A 17796-nucleotide genomic window follows, 5' to 3' on the forward strand; every position below is an offset into this window, starting at 1 on the left:
GTACACTGGGGACATAGGAGGGAGAGCAGGACAGGAGGGATTGGGTGCCTCTGAGCACTGATGGGAGGTTGGCACAGCCTACCATGGAAAAAGGCTGAAAAGAACAGGGGAAGGAGGGGCACTCAGGCAGACGGGTACAGGGTCAAGAAGGACTTTTAGAAACTGCACACAGGAAGGAAGGGAGGTGTGGGGCAGATAACTGGGAACCATGGATCCTTTTTTTAAAAAAAATTCCGTTCGGACTATGAAATGCAAGTTTGACTTTCTGCAGGGGACCAGGCTGAAAGTGGGGTGGGGCAGGGCGGGGGTATTAAGGGATGGGGGAGGGGCTTGGCAACTGCAACAGATTTACTTTCCTAAGCATGTCTGGCTGTTTGGCTCAAGATGATGTGAACATGAGTTTGCATTCCCTAAGCACATGCTGATTAGCTGGTGTGCAGGAAATACTGGGAGGGCGGGGGTTGGGAGGGAGGCAGAGTGGGAAAAGAGGGAAACCACTAGGGGAAGCCAGCCTGGCATTAAGACCTTACTACAAACAATCATGAGCTGGCTATGGGGCAAAATCTTGGGTGGTCCTCCTCCCCCTCTTTCTCTCCCTCTCCCTTCCCTCCTCCCCTATATGCCTACCATAGGCAGGGAGGGCCTTCAACAGAGGGGAGTACCTGAGCCCTGAATCCTGGGCACTCCAACCCTGCTGCCCCAAGTAGGACACTCACATTTCCCCATGTGCTTCAGCTTGTCCCTGAATAAGGCATCTTCAGACACGGCAGGGCTGGCTTCACCGGCTGCCGAGGCAGCATCACCTAAAAGGAGGCGCAGGAGTTAATGTCGATAGCCAAGGGCTCATGATCCCTCAGACACTAGGGGAGGGCCAGGCCCTCCTAAGCCCAGCTGAGGAGGGGCTGCTGTATTCTGAGGTCCCGTAAGTGGAGAGCGTAGGCCTGACACTCAGGCTGTGACAGCATCTATCCTCAGACGATTGGTCACCAAGTCTTGGCTGTAGACTGGAAGAGTTCAGAATCGCAGGTCAATGCAGGATACAGGATAAAAGAGGAAATATTTTCTACCTTTAGGGAGTTGAAAGCAGGAAGAAGACAGGGTAACACAGGTACTGCTGCCCTCTCCTTCCTGTATTCAGGAACTCCCTTTTCTTGTCAAATTGGTTGAAGGGATTTGGGATGTTTAGGCTGAGGAGAAGACTCAGGGGGAACACGAAACCTGCCTTCAAGTATGTGAAAGGCCATCTCATTTGTAGAAGGGATTAGACTTGTCCTGTTTGGTAAAACCAGGAGCAAAGAGGCCAATTTAGACACAAAGTTAGAGGAAACATCCTTAAAAATTAGAGCCATCCAAAACCAGAGTAGGCTACAGTGGGAAGTGGTGGGAATGATCCTCCTCCAAGGAAGGCTTCCAGGACATGGTACTTTCCAGATAAGTGCCTTCCAAACCTCAAATTCTGTCCATCCCCTCCTTCTCCTATACCCATGTCTTAGGCTAACTAATGACCTGGGATGTGAAGGCATAAGCCCACCCTGATTCACAGTCTTCCTTCCCAGGAGGGATAAACTGCTACTACCATATATTATTCCATACTATGCAAGGGGGAATGGGGAGATGGGAAAGAGCAGTTTCCTCTGGGGAAAAAAGAACTACAGGGTCAGAGACAAGAGTGGGAAGGAAAATAAAGGGGAAGGGGGAGAGTCAGCTGTGCCACGTGCACTTCTGTCTCTCCTGCCCATCCAGAAACTAGCCACAGTCCTTTTCCTGTCCTTTCCTGTCCTAAACCCTGTCTCAGTGCCTCATTAATCCCAAGGTCACCATGCCCCCTAAATCCCACCCTGAGGTCATTACCAAGTTCTCAGCAGCCCCATTGCCTTTGGTTAATTCAGGATCAAGGACAGAAGGGTCATTAAGACACCCTGATGTATCTCTGGCTACATCTAAGCTCCTCAACCTTCTGCTTACTAATCAGTTCTCCTGGATTTTCTCTCTCCAAGCTGGGATTGGTTTAGAGCACAATCCTTCTGCCCTCCCTTCAGTCAGAGGGAAACTTCCTCCCCTCCCCCACTCTCCCTAGTATTAGATCCTGTGTAGGGGAAGTCCCTGGCAGAAGCTGCTTAGAGCTTCCGTTTCAGAGAAGCTTTCTTTCTCTGAGACAGGACAGCTACTGGGTGCTGAGATTCAATGTTAACTAAGGGCTCCCAGACCACAGGGCCCAAAGAAGACAAATCCTGTCTTGTAGTATACTTATTAATAATGTAATAAATAAGAGCTCACATTTACTTTTTGGAGCAGACTTGGGATCTTATTGGTAGAGAAAACTTCTTAAATGCCTTACTTTTAGGGGGTTTTTTATTTTTATCTTTTTTTTTAAAGGCAATCAGAGTTAAGTAACGAAGGGTCACACAGCTTGTAAGCTTCTAAAGCTGGATTTGAACTTACGCCCTCCTGACTTCAGAGCCAGTGCTCTATCTACTGCACCACCTAGTTGCCCCTTATTTTTCTATTCATATTCCTGGTGCTTTGCAACTAGTAAGTACTTAATAAATGCTTTATTCAGTAATTTATTCCCTCTGTCAGGGCAGATAGGCACCACTCAGAGGGCAGACTGTGTGGAGAATGCAGGATCCGAGATAGGTACTAAAAGGAGAGAGCTTGTAACTGGAGAAGAGGGGGAAAGTAGAGTGTGATTTCCCTGGTATTGGGGAACTCTCAGCAAGGCAACTCCTTCCATCAAGGAAGATCAGCAACTAGTCTACAACTCCAAATTTTAGAGAGTTGCCTAAGACATTGAGAGCTGAAGGCCCTTGCTCCAAATCACATAGTTACTGTATGTCGGAAGGGGCTTGAAATGAATGGAATTCCTTGAAAGGAATGGGCCTTTTCTGACTCCAAGCTTGCCGCTCTATCGGCTACTGAGGCCATCTCCCCCCATTTAGCCCAGGGATTAAAAACAGCTCACAAAGTACTTTCCTCCCAACAACTCTGTAAGGTAAGTATGTATCATTATCCCCATTTTACAGATGAGCAAACCAAGGTTCAGAGACATGAAAGTGACCTGCCCAAGTGTCACACTGTTTAAAAGGGCCTTGGCCAACTACTAAGTGAATCCTTTGCTTCCTTGACCAAGGATTCTTAACTCTTCTAGTGTGTCATGGACCCTTTTGGCAAGCAGGTAAAGCCAATGGAACCCTTCTTAGAATGATGTTTTTAAATACATAGGAAAATAGAAAATATAGTTATCAAAATACATTTTTTTAAAAAAGCAAATTCATGGACCCTAGGTTACGAATCCTTGATCTAGACAGTCCTGGGGCCAGGTCCTTAGATTAATAGCTGACTGGGATGGAGCACTAGGAGAAAAGTAAATGTGTTTCCCAGGAAAGACACACTCCTTTGTGTAGAAGCAGCTGAGCTTGGAAATGATCCCCCCCTCCAATGACCTTTCACATTTCTCCCCCACTACTCACTCCTCATTAGGAAGAATAAAAACAGAGAAAGAAAATGAAAAACCAATTTCATTAAAGAATATGGATGCAAAAATCCTGAATAAAATAGTAGCTACAACAATGTAGCACAAAGATTATACCTTGTGACCTCTTTTCTCTGTAGAGGGTGATATGTTTGGTGGCTCTCATGTTGAACTTGTCCCTCCACCTCTGCTCTCTTCTCTACCCTTATTACCCCAAACCACCCCACCTGGAATTAGGAGAATAATTTAAGTCCATCTTTTCCCCACTAGGCAGCTAGGTGGGGAAGTAAATAGAGCACTGGAGCTTGGAATCAGGAAGACTCAGCTTCATGAGTTCAAATCCAGTCTGAGACACCTACTAGCAGTTGACACTGGGTAAGTCACTTAACCCTATTTGCCTCAGTTCCTCATCTGTAAAATGATCTAGAGAAGGAAATGGCAAACCACTCCAGTATCCTATGCCAGGAAAACCCCAGATGTGGTTACAGAGAGTCAGACACTACTGAAATGACCAAATAAGAACAAATTTTCCCTCTCGTAGACCTAGTTCATTAAGATGAGGGAAAGCTTTTCCCCATCTTTAAGGAAGGAGCTTCTTATTCTCTGTCCTCCCTTTGCTCCAGGCTGGGGGCAGAGGGGAGATAGGTAGAGGGGTGGGGCAGTCATTTGGAAGGCCTTTATACAATCTGGGTCTTAGGCAGCAGAGGCTGCTAGGGCCCATGGGGTTACCTGTGATAGTGGATGGAATACCAAAGTCATTACTGACGGCCATGCTGCTGGATTTGGATTTCTGGGACTCATATTTCAATCGATCTGGAAAAAGAAAGAAATCCCATCAGGTGACTTCCCAGGCTGATTGCCCAAAAGCGTAAGTAGATAGACTGAAGGTCTGGCTAGAGAAAGGGGTCTTCACCTTTTCAGTGTTATAGACTTCTTTGGCAATCTGAAGAAACCTATGGACCTCTCCTCAGAATAATGTTTTTAAATGCGCAAAATAAAATACATCAGATTATAAAGGAAACAAAATGTATTGAAATATAGTTATCAAAAAAAATTTTTTTAAAACAAAAATAAGTTGGACCCCAAGTGAAGATCCTCTGGGCTACATACACACATGCAAACTGCTCTAACTATCGTACACTCTGTGACAAAATTCATGAAAATCACAAAGTCCTTTCCTCCCTCCATTCCCAGCCTCCTACCCCTCTCTAGGGCAAGGAGGAAGTCTCGGTTCCGTTGAAGCTCTTTCATGAATTCTTCATTCTGCAGGAAGAGGGCAATCCGCTCATCCTCCAGGTACTGCTTCCAGCGGCATTCCTCCTCCAGGTTTCCTGCCATGGGTTGGCTGACCTCCCCAAGCCCTAGCTTTGGGGGGCCACTCTGCGTGTTCTGCAGGGGAGATACAGGCACCGGCATGGGTGTGTGTACATAGCCACACACAGAGACCCAACCAGCTCTTTCCCCAGGAGCCAATGAGACACTCAAGTGCATGTTTCCAGTCCAGTTACATTAGGAGGAAAGAAGTAGTCAGGTCCTTAGATCTGTACCAAGGGAATGTGCCTCAGAATACTGGTACACATGCACACTGGCCCTGGGCTGGGAAGCTGCTCTGTAGTTAGAAAAGTGTAGGAAAATAAATTTAGAACTGGAAGGGAAATTAAAGGCTATTTAATCCAAAGTCTTCATTTTACAGATGAGGAGACTGAGGTCCACAGGGGCAAAGTAACTTGCTGAAGGTCACAAAGGTAGAAAGGAATAGAATTAGGATTCAAACTCAGATCTTCTCAACCCAGACCCAGAGCTTTTCCCCAGACTGCCTTTACACATGGTTTTTCACAGAATGGTCCTAAATGAAATGGGTTCTAACACTCTTCCCCCAAATCAGGAGGACTCAGTTGTCTCCAGGGCAGGCAAGGAGGGTCACAAGCAGGTGCCTGAGGATTTGGCATGGTTCTACCCTCCCCACCGCCACCCCAAGTCCTCAGGCACATGTTCTGTGGGCAGATAACCTCACTGGCCCCTAGCCACATCCCCTTGCCTAAGCCCTGTCTAGGATGGAAGGCCTTCCAATGGAGTGGCTCCCAGGCTCCCAAACCCCTGCTTTTCTAGTATGTGCCTTAAGTATTTTTATCTCTACCTGGCCTGCCAGGAAATCTAGACCAAGGCAGGAAACTGAGAAGAGGTTTCCTGTTTGGGGTTGCTTCCCTCTGAACCCCATCGTCTAACAGTCTGAGCCCAGAAAACTGGGAAGTGAAACAGGCAAGATGCCAGATCTCTTGCTTCCCTGTCAACAAAACAGAACCTCTGGTCTGGTGGCCTGGGGGCAGAAGTAGACGGGAAAGGACAGGCCATCTCTGATTTCTTCTTTTAGTACCCACTTTGCCCCCAGCTACCTGCACTCTGCCCAGGCTCCTTCCCCTCTTACCCGCAAACTATCCAGCTGCTGGGGCAGGATTCGAAGGAAATCATCAGGAAGGTTGCCCAGAAGTGGGGGGTTCCAGTTGCGATAGCGCCTCTGGGTTGGGGGGACCCCAGCGCTAGGCACGTCTATCCTGTAGGAGAACAAGGAGAAGGGGGCCAAAGCAGTGAGGCCAAAGGCTGGAGGAATCAATGAACGCCTGACTAGAGTGAGTATTGCCAGTGAGATGGAATTTGGGAGGTGAAGGGCAGTGCCATTGGATGCCATCCCTCCCCATGCCCTGACTTTAGAAGTGCATGCCAAACTAAGCCACAGGTCATAGAAGCCAGAGGGTTGTCCCAGAAAGAATCCTGGCCTGGGGATCAAGAGAGCTGGGTATTAGTCCTAGCCTGCCTCAAATTCCCTGTACAACCTCATTTACTTCTGTAGACCTCAATTTCCTCCTCTATAAGAGAGGTCTGCTACTCCCTCCTACCCACCTCTCCAGGTTCCTGAAAGGCTCTAATGGGATAATGCACATTTCCCAACCAGCTGCATTCCTTCAGATTTCTCCACCATGTCAATGTGCCAGACACCTTCCCTTTCCTCCTCTGCTTTTCCAGCTTCCTTTTTTGACTTCTCTTTTCCGGGTTAGATTGTAAGCTCCTTGAGAGCAGGGACCATCTTTTGTGTGTGTGTGTGTGTGTGTGTGTGTGTGTGTGTACCTGTGTGTATATACATATATATGCATGTAGATAGATATAGATATAGATATAGATATAGATATAGATATAGATATAGATATAGATATAGATATAGATATAGATATAGATATATACACACACATACATTATTTCCCCAGGACTTTAACACAGTGCTTGGCACATAGCAAGTGCTTAATAAATGCTTATTTATTGAAACATGAAAGTACTTTAAGATTGCAAGGAATTATTATTACTCTTCATGCCAAAAAGGAATGGAGAGAGATTCTATGACATATTAATCTGGAAAAATAAGGAAGTGGGTTAGTTTACCCAGAGACAGAGGTTAAAGAGGCAAAGCTGTTTGAATGGAGTGGTTTTATGTCCCACCCCTGAAAATAGGCAGGAAACAGTGCTGCCCTTGCCCGTTGCTGATGCCCAGGAGCAGCAGGTACTACTGGTACTTCCAGGTCCAGTACAGACACAGGTCCTTCCCTTGGGGTACAGGGAAGCCAGGGGGCTCTGCCGAGGGTGGGAACTAACCCATTCTAATCTGTGGACTAGGAGACATTCCTTTCTATACTTCCTTTGTGGCCTGAAGGACAGGCCCTCACGGCTCCCACAAGACATATGGTTTGCTGAATAAGGGAAATGACACATAGACAAACCAGCCTCGATGCTGGGGGCAGGGGGGAAAAAGAGTGTTCATTTCCTCGGCCTGGTTTTGATTTCCCCTACCTCCTCCCTTGCAGAGTGACTTTTCCATTGGAAAAAAGTTTTCCCTGGGTATCTCTCATCTTGGAAGGAGCTTCTTCTCCCTTTCACAAGGTCAGAGATTTAGAGCTGACAGAGATATGAGAGACTATGTAATCCAACCCCTCATTTTACAGATGGGGAAACTAAGGCCCAGGGAAGTTAAGTGACTTGCCCAAGGTGATAAGGTAGTTAGCCTCAGAGGTAGGACTTGAACTGAGAACCAAAGTTCTTTCTACATACTGCAGAGGGAACATAGGAGAATCATCTGGTTCACTTGATGCTAGGCACACTGAACAAACGCTTAACGACTAGGAAATGTTAGAGCTGGAGAGGACTTTGGTGTTGTTGTTGAGTCATTTTCAGGCGTGCCTGACTCTCTGTGACCCCATTTGAGGTTTTTTTGGCAAAGATACTGGAGTGGTTTGTCAATTCCTTCTCCAAATCATTTTACAGATGAGGAAATTGAGGTAGACAGGGTTAAGTGACCTGCCCAAGGTCACACTACTAGTAAGTGCCTAAGACCAAATTTGAACTCAGGTCTTCCTTCCAGCGCTCCATCCGTTGTACCACCTAGCAGAGGGTTTTATTGACCATTAAATCCAAATCCTTAATTTCACAGAGAAGGCGACCAAGAGCTGGAGGCACCAACTTCTCCCAGGTAGTTAGTGAAAAAACTGAGACTAGAAGCTGGTTATCTCAGTCCAAGGCTTTCCTCTCTACAACATTAGAGACCAGCGGCCAGGTAGACAGATTGTTGATCTATGTGCAAATCCTAATTTAGGCACTTACTTTGTGTATGAATCTGGTCAAGTCACTTATACCTCAGTTTCTTCATCTGTAAAATGAGGATAATTAGCATGTATTCATGGGGTTTTTGTAAGAGTCAAATGAAATAATATATGTAAAATAATCTGTACACCTTAAAGCTATATGAACACCCACTATAATAATAATTATTATTATTATAAAAATTATTACTACATTTTGATGGATTGGTCTCTTCTGAAATCCCCTGTCCACTCCCCTGCTGGGAGTCAAGTCCTCTGTGCGACATGCTGATGTCCTTTGGGTTCAGGATAGGAGAGGCAGAAGGAATTATCCACCTATCCCTCTCTGCCACACATGCCTTCCATTTCCTTCACTTCAGTGTTCTCATCTGTTAAATGCGTCTGCAGCCCAGCCCGATCCCACATCTGATCCAGCCAAGAATCAGAGCCAAATGTCCCAGAGTTGTTTATGCACGACAGTGAGCAGTCCCCCCACTGGAGGCTGACAAGAGGGTCACAGGGAAGGGCAGAGACCTATCTACTAGAGGTCAGATGAGGCTCAGGCCTCAGCCGCAAGCTCCACCCACTGTTTCCTTTGAGTTCTTGGGGGTGGGGGGACAGTCAGGAAGCCCTACCCTAGCTGACTGGCACCTTGAGGAGCCAAGTTCACCTCATAAGCCAGCAAGCTGGGGCCCTGGAGTAACTAGAGTCTTAAAAATCAGCTCTGGTCTAAATGGAATGTCAAAAATGAGCTAAGAAGGGGGTGGAGGGGGAATGCCGAGACTGTAATTTCACCAGGAAAACTCCAGGCAGCCAAGACAAAACATTTTTTCCCTTTATAACAATGCTTGACTCCATAGATCTGTCATTTGCAGCATTACTTCGAGATAAGGGCTGTCAGTAAACCTGTATTTATGCACTTAATATTTCTCCCTCATCCCCCTCCCAAGTTAAACTGTAAGCTATTTGGGGACAGGGCCTATGTCGGATACATCCTTATATCCCCAGCTCCTGGTACTTCATCATCTCTGTTTGGCATTCAGAACCCTTCACTACCTAGCCCACCACCACCTTTCCTGTCTTCTTACACCCTCTTGCTCCCCCCCTCTTCTCCCTCCCCACTCCCACATACTCTTGGATGCACTGACACCAACCTCCTGGCTGCTCCTTGAACAAGACACTCCATCTCTTGAGTTGAAGCATTTACTCTTCCCGTCCCCCATGCCCGGGAGGTTCTCCCTCCTTTTCTCTGCCTCCTGGCTTCCTTCCAGTCCCAGCCAAAATGCCACCTCCTACAGGAAGCCTTTCCCAGTCCTCCTTGATTCTAGTGCCTTGCCTCTGGTGGTTATTTCTGATCTATCTTGCATTTAGCTTATGAGTCCATAGCAGACTGTGAGCCCCTTGAGAACCAGGGGCTATCCTTGGCCTTTTTTCATACCACCAAGTGGCTTTGCTCACTGCCTGGTACATAGTAGGTCTTTAATAAGCTTATAGTGACTGACTGACTGACTTGAGATCATTTAATAAAGTAAAGCCAAACCCTCCCACCTATGTTCTAGAATGAGTCACACTTAAAATAATGAAACAGGAAGGGACTTTAGAGATCTAGTCTAATTGAATCAACAAACAGACCCAGAGAAGGAAACCAACTTGCCCAGAATCACATAGAAAATTAGTGGCAAACGTAGGACTAGAACCCCTGTCCCCAGACTTCCTGTCCAGTGCCATTTAATCAATGAAGGCAGCTAGGTGGTGTGGTAGAGAGGAATGCTGGGCCAGGAGTCATGAATACTTTGAGTTCAAATCCTGCCTCAACCACTTATTAGCTGTGTCACCCTGGGCAAGTCACTTAACTGCTGTCTGCCTCAGTTTCCTCAACTGTAAAATGGGGATAAAATAACACCACCTGCCTCCAAGGGTAGTTGTGAGGATCAAATGAAATAATAATTGTAAAGTGCTTAGCATAGTGCCTCTCATAGTAAGCACTATATAAATGTTAGCTATTACTAGTCAACAAACACTTATTAGGCTCCTGCTATGTGCCAAGCACTATGCCAGGCACTGGAAATACAAAGACAAAATTGAAATAGTCCCTGCCTTCAGGGAATTTACATTCTTTCTGGGAAATGATATGTACACATATAAGTATATGCAAAGTCAGTAGAAGGTAATTTTGTCTTTTTTTTTTTTTTGGTTAGGCAATGGGGTTAAGTGACCTGCCCAGGGTCACACAGCTATTTATTGTTATGTGTCTGAGGCTGGATTTGAACTCAGGTCCTCCTGAATCTAGGCCCAGTGCTCATATCCACTGTGCCACCTAGCTGCCCCAAATTTTTAATTTAAAAAAAATTTTTTTTAACTTCTTTTTAGGCAGTTGGGGTTAAGTGACTTGTCCAGGGCCAAACAGCTAGTAGGTGTCAAGTGTTTGGTCTGAGGCTGGATTTGAATTCAGGTCCTCCTGACTCTACCTACCACCTAGCTGCCCCAGTAGAAGGCAATTTTGAAGAAGGCTCTAGCAGTTGTGGGAATCAGTAATAATTAGTCTCCTGTTATTTGTTGTTGAATCATTTTTCAGTCATGTCCCACTCTTTGTGACCCCATTAGGGATTTTCTTGGCAAAGATACTAGTATGGTTTGTCATTGCCTTTTCCAGATCATTTTACAGATGAGAAAAGTGAGGCAAACAGGGTAAAGTGACTTTCCCAGAGTCACATAGTTAGTATCTGAGGCTGGATTTGAACTCAGGTCTTCCTGATACCAGGCCCAGCACTCTATTTATTCACTGAGCCTTCTAGCTGCCCAAGTTTCCTATATAATCCTATTTAATTTATTTTATGCATTTAAAAACATTATTTGGAGAAAGAGTCTGTAGGTTTCCATAGATTTTGTGACTACAACACACAAAAAGATGAAAACCAGTTTTACTTGACCACCCCCTCTGAAGAAAACTCAAGAGATAACTGTTTCAGCAAAGCAGCTGGATATAAAAGTCACAAAAAAAAGTCATCAGTGCTCCTGTATATCACTAACAAAAAACGAGCAAGAAGAGGTTGAAGCAGCCACAGCATTTCAAGCAACAACAACCTCCATTCATTTGGGGGGGGGGGTGTAAACACAACCTAAACAGAGGCAAGAAACTCAACCAGAAGCACTCTTAGCAGTTGCAGCCTTAACTTCAAGGTTCATGGACTCATGGCTGTGGCGCTGGGAGGCACCTCCGAGGTCTTTTCAGTAGTGGCAGCAGGAATATCGGAATGTTGGGGACAGAAAGAAAAGTTAGCTAGAGTGAGAGGCTTGGAGAGGAGTCCCCCAGTGGTGGCTTACAGAAGCACTAAATAGATTTAGGGGGGAAATGGCCATGAGATCCCCAAAGAAATGGTTCAAAAGATCCAGAAGCAAGGAATAACAACTGCTCAAAAGTCCAGTCAGGCCTCTTTGAAGAAAGCACCCATACTGTAAACATACTGCCACCCTTCACTAAAGTCAACATCAAGTCTTTGCTGAGGTTCTAAACAAACACATTTACATGTTGATACCTAGGAGAGGCAGCTTGGGAGAGAGCTGTCCTTAAAGTTAAAAAGACTCGGTTCCCGTCTTCCCTCTAACACTGAGGTTCTCAATGTGTGGTCTTTTGACCTCTGGAGGTCTCTGAGACCTTTTTAGGAGGTCCTAGAGGTCAAAACTATTTTCATAATAATACTCAGATGTTATTTGCCTATTAAAATACTTCCCCCTTTTCCAACTACATATCTGTGTGAGGCCAGATTTTCTTCATATACGTTTAACCAAAACAACATTATCTTAACAGATGGAATGCAGCAGCAGATGAGGATCCAGCTGTCTTCCATTAAGCCAGACATTAAAGAGATTTGCGAAAGTATGTAAAGCAGTGCCACTCTTCTCGTTGCTTGTGTTTTGGAAAATGGTTATTTTTCATTAAAATGCTACTTATATTAACATGTAGTGGATTTATTGTTTTTAAATGAATTAATAAAATTTTAAATGTATCATTTTAATTTCTATTGCAGCAAATACTGATAGATATGTTGTTGTTGAGTTATGTCTGACTCTTCGTGGGGTTTTCTTGGCAAAGGTTTGCCATTTCCTTCTCCAGCTCATTTGACAGATGAGGAAACAGAGGCAAACGAGGTTAAGTGACTCACCTAGGGTCACACAGCTAATAAGTGTCTGAGGCCAGATTTGAACTCATGAAGATGAGTCTTCCTGCTTCCAAGTCCAGTGCTCGATCCATTGCAACACCTAGCTGCCCTTTTTTGACATGTAACCCACATAAACAAAAAAAGCTCTTTGCAGTCCTCATTCATTTTTAGCTGTAAAGGGGTCCCAAGAACAAAAAATTTGAGACCCTCCCCTGCTCTGACAGCTCAATAGGCTGCGTGACTTGGGGCAGATTACTCAACTTCTCAGTGCCCCAAGCAACTCCTTAAGATTTTAAGTTGAAAAGAAGGTGTCTGCATTAATGGAGCGCATTTCATCACCTGGGAGTTCTCTAAACCAGTGAAATCACAGGTGCCTATCTCTCTACCTGAGCTTAATAATTACCTGCCATTATATTTATCTAGGATGGTTTATTATACTGACTGAAATTGCAGGTAGTTCTTTCAACAGTTACAAGAATGAATGTATCCACTTTCAAGTTCTTTGGTATTAATTAAGCCAATTAAGTATACTTACTTTCAAGTTCTTTGGTATTAATAATAAAGTTTAATTTTTTTTCTTTCTCTATAAACAGCAGGATTTAGTTGAATTTCTTCCAGTGCCCCCCCAAAAAAATAAAGAACAGAAAAGATGGACAATATACCCTGGCTTTGTGAATAACAGCTTCAGTTTCTACAAAGCACAAAGAGCCCCTGAGGAGCAGAAGCATGTCGCTTACCCTGAGCTCAAGTGCAGAGATTGTAGGCCCAGCTTGAAGGCCAGAAAGCTAGATGAGGGCTCAGACTCCCATTTGTCTCTTCTAGGGACCCATAGAAGAATCCTTGCTACTCCCACAGGAACTTCAAAATGCTCTTTCTAGCCTACCTCTGATCTTAACTATTTATGTAACCTTGGGTAAATAACTTAACCTCCTAGTGCCTCAGTTTCTTCATCTGTAAGAAAGAATAGACTTATGTGACCTCTGAGATCCCTTCCAACTCTAGATCTATGATCTCCCCCCAAGCCCGAACTCCAGTGAGCTCACATACACACACACACACACACACACACACACACACACACACACACACACACACACATACACACACACGCTGGCTATTCTGGGATTCCCTAGGACTTTACAAAGAATCATTTGGCAAGGATAAGACCATCCTCCATTAATACCCCTACCTCTGGTGACCATTAAAAAGGCTTCAGCTACTTTGAGACAAAAATTTACTCCTGTTCCCTAGTAATTCTATAATAGAATGCTGTGGCCTGGAAAATATAGTCATTTGTGGTGTCTGACCTCCCCACCGAACTCTGTCAACAAGTTGATTAGTTCCATATTCCCAAACTGTGGAAGAGTTTTTGTCTGGAAAAGGCCTTGAGAGACCTTCTAAGTTCATCTCACTGCCTTCCAGTAACTCAATGGAGGGATAGAGAGCTACCTCTCCTTTCTTTAAAAGTCATGGCAAAGGGGCAGCTAGGTGGCAGAGTGGATAGAGCACTGGCCCTGAAATCAGGAGGACCTGAGTTCAAATCCGGTCTCAGACCAAATACCTGACACTAGCTATGTGACCCTGGGCAAGTCACTTAACCCCAATTGCCTTTAAAAAAAAAAGTCATGGCAGTCATGGGCTTTTAGGGTTGGACTGGACTGTAGAGACTATATTCTGCAATTGTTTCATTTGACGGAGAAGGAAACTGAGGCCCAGTGAAATGACTTGCCTAAGATCTCATATGTGTCAGAACCAGAAACCTAGCCCAGGTCTTGTGACTCTAAAGGAGCCCCTTCACACTAAACTGTCCCGCAGTGCCCACCTCTATTCCCCTATTTCCCCATGACCTATTTCTCCCTTTCACAGCTTAGACTGCCAACATTCAGGTTTTAAAGGCTTCTTCCCAATCTATCCTTGCCTCTATAGTAATAATAATAATAATAATTAATAATAATAGTAGTAATAGTAGCTAAGATTTATATAGTACTTACTATGTACCAGGCACTATGCTAAGTGCTTTATAAATCCTCACAACAACCCTGGGAGGTAGGTGCTATTATTATATCCATTTTATAGATGAGCAAACTGAGGCAGACAGCAATGAAGTGACTTGCCCAGGGCCACACAACTTACTTAGTAAGTGTCTGAGGCCAGCTTTGAACTCAGATCTTCCTGCTCTCTATCCACTGTACCACCCAGCTGCCACCCAATTCCCCTTTCCATTCTATTCTTCACAGATCTACTAAGTCAGTATTCCTAAAATACAGGTCTAACCACATCACCTTCTTGCTGAAAACACACCTGTGACTTTTTGCCTCTAGCCTAAAATATAAAGTCCTATTTGGCATTCCAAGTTCTCTACAGTCTGGCCCCAGCCTACATTTCCAGGCTTACTGTCTATCACTCTCCTTCACACACACTACATTCCAGCCACGCTGGCTGCCAACCCAGAGCCCAGTAGGACTGCAGTCTGTCAGGAGAAGGCAGAACAGCAGTGAGGGGGTGTGGCAGGGAAATAGTCCTTGTGGCCTTCATCACACACATGCTCCAGCATCTCACCAAGTCTTCCTTGATTCCCAACTTGAATTCCCTCTGCCAGAGCTGAAATCCATCCTTTCTCATTCTTGTTAGAACAAGCCACTATGATACCACCAGAGAATTGCTCTTTGTTCCCTGACACATTGGTTCATCCCACCTACAGCCAATGTAAGAAGACAAAAATTCTTACCTGGGAGGTGGGGTTGGGGGAGCCAGGGGATAAGGCCTGTCAAACATGTGCATGTGGTAGGCAGGAGGTGAATACACTGGTGGTGGCTCTTCATCAGAGCTATCTGGTTCCAAAGTCCGTTCCAAAATCTAAACCAGTGAGCAAAATGAGATGATACAGTAATCATATGATCAATTTGTGCATTAAAATAACACTTGAAGCGGTTCCACATGTGTCAGTGTGTTCCAGTGAAAAGGGTCAGAAGCCCTGGGTTCAGGTGCTGCCTCTGATACTTGCCACGTGCGTGATGTGGGCAATTCATTTAACCTCCTGGACCTGTTTTTTCATATACAATAAGAGGGTTGGACTAAATGACCTCTTCAGGCTCTATCAAAGATCTAACTATTTTGTCTTATCCTGACAACAACCCCAATGAGACAGGAGCACCAAGGATTATCAGCCCTTCACCCTTAGCAATGAAGAAACTCAAGGCCTAGGAAGTGGGGTGGGGAAGGACTTGCTCAAAGTCAATTAACAAGTCACCAAAACAAGGTCTCAGGCTACAAATATAGTATCTAACTCCCTGTCCCACTGATCCATGACACCCCATTTTACTAGGTTGGCAAAGGCTGGGCTGGGCAGAGGGCAGAGGGCACTGATTCCTCCAATGGAGGCCATGTCAACTTCTGAGAACTGGGAAGAGAAGATGAGGAGAGAGCCCAATGGCTGGAACCTATAGGAAGGGAGGGTCAAGCTTTCTTGACCTTCCAAAGTGAAAAGAATCTGTAGGGATGGGTGACAGAAAAGATAGTTTCCAAGTATTGGCAAGCATTATCTAGTCCCATGGGAGGGAATTTGTGATTGAAAAAAATCTCTATGTAGATACTCCAGCCACAGCATGAACAATTAGCTTCATTCTCTGTTCCCATCCCTGGTTTGGATTTTTCTCAGTAATTCTGGCCCCTCTTTGCTGGAGAAAATGGCCAGGGATCCTCCCAGGTATCCCCAGGAAATGAGGAAATGGGGCAAAGGGATCACCCAACATATCATCTCCTAAAGGGATTTCTGAAGCCCTTTGTTGAGGGGCACCTTGGTACGGCCTTCTCCTCTCCAATTATGGGTACCATGTGTCATTTTGTAATACCAATCTTTATACATCATTATAATAGCTCGTGCTTTAGGTTTGTGAAGTGTTTCTATCTCATTTTATCCTCACAACAATCCTGGGAGGTAAGTGTTGTTATTATTATCTTCATTTTACAGATGGGGAAATGGAGGCTGAAAGAGGTTAAACGTTCTTGCGCAAGGTCACACAGCTAGTAAGTATCTGAGGCAGAATTTTCAAACTCAGGGCTTCCTGACTCCATGTCCAAAATTCTATCCACTGTGCCACTTCGGTCTCCCCCATTAGAATATAGCTTCTTCTTCTTCTTTTTTTTTTTTTTAGGCAGTTGGGGTTAAGTGACACAGTAAAAGTGTCAAGTGTTTGGTCTGAGGTCAGATTTGAACTCACGTCCTCCTGACTTCAGAGCCGGTGCTCTATCCACTGCGCCACCTAGCTGCCACAGAATATAAGTTCTTGAAAGGCAAGGGTTCTTTCCCTTTGTTTTTAGCAGTTGCTGACACACAGTAAGCACTCTGTAAAGTTCTGGTTTCTAGTCTTTGCTTTGCCATTTAGTAGGTGTGCAATCATGGCTAAGACACTCAGCTTCTCAACTGGTTTCCCTCATCTGTATCATTGTACGTGTGTGTGATAATCATTGTATTACCCACCCTCCTGTACAGGATCACTGGAAAGAAAGTATGTACATTGCAGACTGAAAGACACTGAATGAATCTTAAGTATTAAGGTCAAGTTCTAATGCTGCTTTTTTTCCTTTTCTATGTTTTTTTTTCTTTTGGGTGGGTGGGGGCTAGGCAATAGGGTTAAGTGACTTGCCTAGGGTCATACAGCTAGTATTATGTGTCTGAGATCGGATTTGAATTCAGGTCCTCCTGAATCCAGGGCTGATGCTCTATCCACTACGCCACCTAGCTGCCCCTTCTAATGCTGTTTTTACTGGGTTTGCTCCCTAAAGCTACCTTACCTACTGGCCCTCTCAGCTTCTGCCTTTGCAAAATCAATCTGACCATGGGTTGTGGAAGCCTGAGAATGGGGGCAGGACAGACTGGATTTTCTTTGGTGGGGGGGCAGTGTGGATAGGGACAGGATTTCCTAAACACAGTGCTGGGTCCTGCTGTGAAACATACACAAAGGTCCACAGCATTCGAGAACACACACATACACTCTCTCACACTCTCTCTCTCTCTCTCTCACATACACGATGGCGCCTATGGATATACACCAGTGGTTGTTCTGTGGAATGCACCAACATTTTTCCTTTGAGACAGAAACTATTTGCACAGCTGTTTTCACAAGCAAGAATGAACTTGACCGCTTAGCTGGCCAGGTCTGCTCCATGCCAATATTTCAAGAAGTAAAGAGGTTGGACCATCAGTAGCTGCTGGCTTCCCACACATCTTGCCCTCTTTGGTCTCAGAGTCAGCAGGATAGGTCAGGATGATAAACAGAGCCAGGAGTCCACTCACAGGAGACCACCCCCGCCCCTTTCCTCCTTTGTAAATGAACTACCTGGGACAGCTCCTTTTGGGGGCCGGCTTGCTTTTGTTTGCCGTGGGGATCAGGGGGTCAGGAAGCTGCTTATTCCCCTCCCCACCCCCATCATCACCACCCCCAGAAAACTGAGAAAGGCTGATGAACTAGACTTCTCCTCCTAGAGGAACCTTGCCAGGATCAGATTGTGTTCCCTAAAGGCCTGGTAGCTTTGAAGCTGC

At 45.2% G+C, this 17796-nt stretch overlaps 1 protein-coding gene across 3 annotated transcripts in view; it reads right to left on the reverse strand.

Annotated features, from left to right (window-relative positions):
* CUEDC1 (CUE domain containing 1) overlaps nucleotides 1-17796 on the reverse strand; it is a 34014-nt gene that overhangs the window by 11920 nt on the left and 4298 nt on the right. For all 3 annotated transcript variants that reach the window (XM_020991904.2, XM_020991905.2, XM_020991906.2), the window contains exons 2-6: nucleotides 14983-15110; nucleotides 5898-6024; nucleotides 4675-4861; nucleotides 4202-4285; nucleotides 717-803 (exon numbers count right to left, since the gene is read on the reverse strand). In XM_020991904.2, coding sequence (XP_020847563.1) covers nucleotides 717-803; nucleotides 4202-4285; nucleotides 4675-4861; nucleotides 5898-6024; nucleotides 14983-15110 — 613 coding nt within the window. The remainder of the gene's footprint in view (nucleotides 1-716; nucleotides 804-4201; nucleotides 4286-4674; nucleotides 4862-5897; nucleotides 6025-14982; nucleotides 15111-17796) is intronic.

This window comes from Phascolarctos cinereus, unplaced genomic scaffold (genome assembly GCF_003287225.1).
Source record: "Phascolarctos cinereus isolate Bilbo 61053 unplaced genomic scaffold, phaCin_HiC Scaffold_5;HRSCAF=322, whole genome shotgun sequence".
Taxonomy (NCBI): domain Eukaryota; kingdom Metazoa; phylum Chordata; class Mammalia; order Diprotodontia; family Phascolarctidae; genus Phascolarctos; species Phascolarctos cinereus.